Source organism: Dipodomys ordii, unplaced genomic scaffold (assembly GCF_000151885.1).
Source record: "Dipodomys ordii isolate 6190 unplaced genomic scaffold, Dord_2.0 Scaffold103, whole genome shotgun sequence".
Lineage (NCBI taxonomy): Eukaryota > Metazoa > Chordata > Mammalia > Rodentia > Heteromyidae > Dipodomys > Dipodomys ordii.
The window spans coordinates 2940310-2946671 of NW_012267319.1; the positions used below are offsets into that span (position 1 = coordinate 2940310).

A 6362-nucleotide genomic window follows, 5' to 3' on the forward strand; every position below is an offset into this window, starting at 1 on the left:
CCTCCCCCTTCCTTTCCCCTTGTGGCTCCACCTGGCTTCTCATGGCCATCTTCTTAACCTTCTTAGGACACTTGTCACTGGAGTTAGGCCTGCCTGGATAATCTCTGTGACGGAGTCTTGAGATCCTGAGCTTATTTTAGCTACAAAGACCCTTCCATAAATAAGGCCACACTCCTGCCACCTGCTGTGTTCTCTCCTCATCCAGAGGCTCAGCTTGCTGCACGTGGGGCTTCTGGGCCCTCTTGGTCTGGAAGCAGCAGTCCGCTTCTGCCGTCTTCCTTGCAACCCCAGGGACGCCCCATGCTGTACTCTCTCACCTATGGGGGATGGTCGGCTCACTCTAACCTCTTCATCCCATCTACTTCAGATACAGTCAAGTTGTTCTGACGTGTGTGAAGATTTGCTGGGGACTCTACTGGGTCCGTGCTGGGAACTGAGGCAGGTGGCTCCCTGGCATGTCAGATGAACCTGCTGGCAGATGTATTGTTTTGGCCTATGTATTGCTTTGGCCTATAAGCTATTGGATTCGGTCCCAGGTGAAACGTGAAACGTTAGTCATGGGAGAATAGAAGAATTGCTCTTTTTTTTGGTCCCGTCGTGGGGCCTGAACTCTGGGCCTGGGCGCTGTCCCTCAGCTCTTCAGCTCAAGGCTAGCGCTCTACCACTGAGCCATCTTCCTAGCCCAACTTGCAGATTTTTTTTGTTAATTGGAGATAAGAGTTTCACAGACTTCAAGAATTTCACAGACTTCTTACCTGGACTGGGTTTGAACTGTGATCTTCGGATTTCAGTCTCTGAAGTAGCTGAGAGCCACCAGTGCCCAGCTAAGATTGCTACTTTCTGTTTTGTGTGGACAGGCTACACCTCTGGCTCTGAAGATTTTCTGTACAGATTCTAAGATGACTACCAAGTAAATGATCATATGAAGTGATACGTTGGGAACAGCTGTTTTGATGTAGCGATAGCTGCGTACGCTGTGGTCGGCTGGCGGAGGCTGCGTGGGGTGTGGCACTGACCCACTTTTGCCCTAGTCCTGTTGGGACGCTGCCCTTACCCCTCCCATCTTGTTCCTGCAGCCCAGAAGGCTGCGGTTCCTCAGCCTAGTCGTGCTCAGAGGTGGGGCTGGACTGGGGCCCTCCCCTCTAACACCTCCCCATGCCTGGAAATGTCCTTTCTCTCCCCAGTGGTGGGGAGGATTTTGTTTTGTTTTTGTTTTAGCAAAATAAGCAATTGTGTTAATGGTCTACACCAATTCCCAATGACTCCTTTAAGATCAATATAAAAGCAATTAGGAAAATGGTTTTCCTAAAAGAGAACCTCTGAGTATAACAATTCTAGTCATCTGTATTAAAAGGTTCCTTTTCAGTTTAAGTATGATATGGTTATGTTATTTTAGGAGAACGGAATGGATCTTTCAGTTATTAAAGTTAGGATGAAAGCCAGAGAGAAAGTCAGCGTGCGGCAGGAAGGCAGACACAGCAGGCCCCCCCAGGGCTCTGCGAGTTGGCCTGGCTGACGAGGCCAGGCTCCGGCGTGCTTGTATGTTCAATGTTCACTGGCGGAGGATGCCTTCCCGTGCTCCGGCTGGTCCTGGGTGAACGTTATGTGGGGGAGTCTGTGTTGGCTCTACTGCATTGCCTCTCTGTGGTGTGGCTGTAGAGAGCCGGAGGCCCTGCGCACAGGAGGCTGGGACCCTGCTGGCTGGTTCCGGGTCTCATGGTCTCTTCCCAGTGGAAAGCTGTAGCCCCCTAGTGGAGGGTTGAGGCTTGAATTCAGGGTCTGGGCACTGTCTCTGAACTTTTGTGCTCAAGGCTAACACTCTGCTACTTTTGAGCCACAACTCCATTTCTGGCTTTTTGGTCCTTCATTGGAGATAAGAGTCTCTCAGACTGTTCTACCTTGTTTGGCTTTGAACTGTGATCCTCAAATCCTAGTCTCCTAAGTAGCTAGGATTACAGGCATGAGTTACCAGCTCCTGGTCGAAGCTGTCATTTAAAAGCACAGTGAAGGCTTGCTTTGTGCTAACATTTTGCTGAATAGTAAATTCTGAGACTATTAACTATATACCTTGGAGCCAGCTTTACCTGTGTTTCTTGCATAATGTTGTAACTGGATTTCTCCCTATTCCTGTTGTAGGTGCTGGAGATCACAACTTATTTACCTCTATTTATCCGCCGCTTTCCCAGCAGCTTCCGAGGGAGCCGATGGAGTGGAGAAGGTAGGACGCCATGCTTGTAGCCCCGTAGATTTCAGAGGTCCACGTGAGCAAGAGAGGCAGTGGAGGTCAGAGGAGCGGGGTAGAAATCAGAAGCAGCAATGAAGGGGGAAAAGCAAAGCAACAGAGTAAGGGAGCAGAGAAGTGGTGAACAAACGCAGCAGTGACACTAGACGCTATGTTGAAAGTAACTGTACAGCTGGGGGGGGGCGGTCAGGAGGGAAAATCCTGGGAGAAAATGAGGGAAGAGATGACACTGTTCAAACAGAAATGCACCCATTCCCTCTGTGTAACTGTAACCCCTCTCTATATCACCTTTACATAATAGTACATCTTAAAAAAGAATGGAGCGGCTTCTCATAGTCCACAAGCCTTGTTCTTTACGATTACTTTCTCTCTCTCTTTTTTTTGTCAGTCGTGGGCTTGAACTCTGACCCTGGGCTCTTCAGCTCAAGGCGAACGCTGTACCACTAGGGCCACAGCGCCACTTCTGGTTTTCTACTGGTTTATTGGAGATAAGAGTATCCAGGACTTTCCTGCCAGAGCTGGCTTTGAACTGATCCTCAGATCTTAGCCTCCTGAGTAGCTAGGATGACAGGCGTGAGCCACCAGTGCCCAGCTGACTTTCTTCTCTTTTACTTGTTTATTGACTGTGGTGCTGGTGATGGATGGATGGAGCCCAAAGCCTTGCGAGCACACTAGGCAAGCAATGGTCCCGAGCCATGTCTCCAGCCCCTCCCCTTGGAGTAATTTCACAAAGATGGGATAGTATTTGTGGGGAACGTTTGGATTTTAACTTGTCAGTACAGGGGGAAACATTTTAGTCCTAATCAGAGTGTATACAATTTCTAGCTAGGCATGTCTGTCCGCATACTCTGATTATTGTGGTGTCTGGGGACAGCTTCTCTAGTCTCTTGCGGTGCATGATTACAGTGTCTTACAAGGCAGTCATTTAATTGTTAATATTTAATATAAAGAGTACAGAACTATGAAAGATGCTCTTTGAGAAAATTGTTTAATACACAAGGAGGCCCAGTGCTGCTAAGAGGAGAAAACAGTTCACTAAATGGAAGGATATAATACTGGAAGAAGTGGACTAATCTCTATAAAGGATTTCAAATAAGTGCATGTTAGCTAAGCATTCAGAAAGAGAAAAAATATGTTCAAAAACACAGGAATGAAAGTTATGAGGAAGAAGAGAAGTAGAAGAACTATTTTGACTTACTGCATGTATTCATAGCTTTGCCTTCCTAAAACCTCACCATGTAGGAGTAGAGACCTGACTGACATAATGCATGAGAACAGGTTGTGGCCCTTTTTTTTTTTAGTTGATCCTGGGGCTTGAACTCAGGGCCTGGACTCTGTCCCTCAGCTCTTCAGCTCCAGGCGAGGCTTTACCACTTTGAGTCTCAGCACTGCTTCCTGTTTTCTGAGTGGTTTATTGGAGATAAGAGTCTCACAGAGTTCCCTGCCCAGGCTGGTTTTGAACCAAGAGCCTCATATCTCAGCCTCCTGAGTAGCTAGGATGACAGGCGTGAGCCACTGGTGCCCAGCCCCTGAGCTCCTTTTATTCAAGGGTATCATTCTACTTCTTTGAGCCAGAGTACCATTTCTGGTTTTCTGGTGGTTAATTGGAGGTGAGTCTCATGGACCTTCCTGCCCAGGCTGGCTTTGAACTGTGTTCCTCAGATTTCAGCCTACTGAGTAACTAGGATTACAAGTGTGAGCCACTGGCACAGGACACAAGGAAAACTATTATTGGAAGTCTAGGGCAGCCTTGGATAGGCTGAACACTTGCAGGAGCACATCATTATGTACGTCTTCTGCAGTGTAGTGAGAGGTTTTATGGAGAGGACACCTTGATATTGAAGTGTGAGCTGTGTCCCAAATAATTCAAACAAATATTTAGACAGATGTAATTCATGGTCAATACTCTGTATGCTTCTGAACTCACAGATAGGATTAAATTTTGAGTTGTCACTTCCCCTCCCCCCCCTTCTACTTTACATTGTTTAGTTGTGTCCTCAGTGACTTTAAAACCTTGTTTATAGGTCTTATGGCCGGGCTCCAAAGATGATTCATCTAGAATCGAACTTTGTTCAATTCAAAGAGGAGCTGCTGCCCAAAGAAGGAAACAAGGCTCTGCTCACGTTCCCCTTCCTGCACATCTATTGGACGGAGTGCTGCGTGAGTATCCCACGCTTCCCGCTCAGTCTGATGGGAGCTGCTTGCTCCAGGTTTTGCTGAGAGGAGCACAGCTTCTCGGGGCTTTGTCCCGTGCTTGCTCTGGGTTCTTGTGTATTCTAGCTTTGTCCTGGTGTTTCTGCTATGCTCAGGCTAGGACGCTCATGGAGCTTTTGGAATACCTGTAAGTACGTGTGCGGCAGGCGGCCAGCCCAGGCCTGCTGGGTGGGCACTCTCCCACTCTCACCTGCAGTGCGGGGTGGGGGGTGGGGGTGTAGGCCTCGCCTGGCACGCAGAGGTTCATACTAGCATAACTTTTTAGTGAAATGTATAAATTTCAAAGGTGATTTTTAGATTGTGTATCTTACTTAAGGTCTTAGCTAACTAAAGATGACGACTGATTTTCACCTTTGTTTTCTTTTAATAATTTCATAACTGGGTTCTGTTCTATCTGATAGCTTCAGTTGTTTCCTGTAAGTAGGTGCTATGGTGTTGAGGGTCTAGAGGGTCTAATTTGCCTGTCCAAATGCACAGCAGATTGGTCTAACACTATTTTTTGATAGTGTGTCTATTTTTCACATATCAGAAATGTCAACTAACTTAATTTATTTAGGCCAGCCCTGGGCTTTGAACTCTAGGCCTGAGTGCTGTTCCTAAGCTTTTTTTTTTTGCTGGTCTGGGGCTTAAACTCGGGGCCTGGTGCTGTCTCTGAGCCCTTTGTGCTCAAGGCTAGCATTCTATTACTGGAGCTAAAGTGTCACTTCTGGCTTTTTTCTGAGTAGTTTATTGGAAATAAGATTCTCATAAACTTTCTTAGCTGGACTGGCTTGCACCTTGATCCTTAGATCTTAGCCTCCTGAGTGGCTAGGATTACAGGCCACCAGTGCTCCATATGTCAACTTTATTTTAACCAGTATATTGTATACACAATATTAAGACACTTCTATTTACCACAATCATATTCAGACTTAATTACACTTTTTTTTTTTTTTGGTTGGTCGTGGGGCCTGAACGCTGGGCCTGGGCGCTGCCCCTGCGCTCTTCAGCTCAAGGCGAGCACACTTGGGCCACTGCGCCACTTCCAGCTTTTTCTGCTTATGTGGTGCTGAGGAATTGAACCCAGGGCCTCATGCATACAAGGCAAGCGCTCTACCACTGAGCCACCTTCCCAGCCCCTTAATTACACTTTTGTAAATCATATCAATAACAATTTTTTAAAAGTCAGCCTTAGCTGGTTGCTGGTGGCTCATACCTGTAATTCTAGCTACTTAGGAGGCTGAGATCTGAGGATTGTAGTTCAGTGCCAGACCTGGCAGGAAAGTCTGTGAGACTTTTTTTTTTTGTCAGTTGTGGGGTCTGAACTCTGGGCCTGGGCGCTGTCCCTCAGCTCTTCAGCTCAAGGCTAGCGCTCTACCGCTTGAGCCACAGCGCCACTTCCGGCTTTTCTGCTTTTATGTGGTGCTGAGGAATTGAGCCTAGGGCCTCATGCATGTGAGGCAAGCACTCTACCACAGTCCAGTAGGTGAGACTTCTATCTCCAGTTAAGTACCAGAAAACTGGAAATGGAACTGTGGTAGAGTTCTAGCCTAGAGCAAAAGAGCTCAAGGACAGCACCCAGGCCCTGAGTTCAAGCCCCCCTCAAAAAAAAAGCCTCCTTGATAGCACACACTTCCATTTGTTTGTGAAGTGGACAAATCCTGTTTCCTAAAGAGGTGACTGTACCGACATATCCTACCCATTGTCCTGTGTGTCCCATCCACGTGTCCTGTGTGTGTCCCACCCCACGTGTCCTGTGTGTGTCCCACCCCACGTGCCCTGTGTGTGTCCCACCCCACGTGTCCTCTGTGTGTCCCACCCCACGTGTCCTCTGTGTGTCCCACCCCACGTGTCCTCTGTGTGTCCCACCCCACGTGTCCTGTGTGTCCCACCCCACGTGTCCTCTGTGTGTCCCACCCCACGTGTC

The 6362-nt window shown here is 47.8% G+C and overlaps 1 protein-coding gene across 1 annotated transcript in view; it reads left to right on the plus strand.

The window, feature by feature from the left end:
- Trappc10 (trafficking protein particle complex 10) overlaps positions 1–6362 on the plus strand; it is a 55973-nt gene that overhangs the window by 3418 nt on the left and 46193 nt on the right. Inside the window, exons 3-4 of the mRNA XM_013027357.1 lie at positions 2137–2218; positions 4267–4402. Of these exons, the coding sequence (XP_012882811.1) occupies positions 2137–2218; positions 4267–4402 (218 nt within the window). The remainder of the gene's footprint in view (positions 1–2136; positions 2219–4266; positions 4403–6362) is intronic.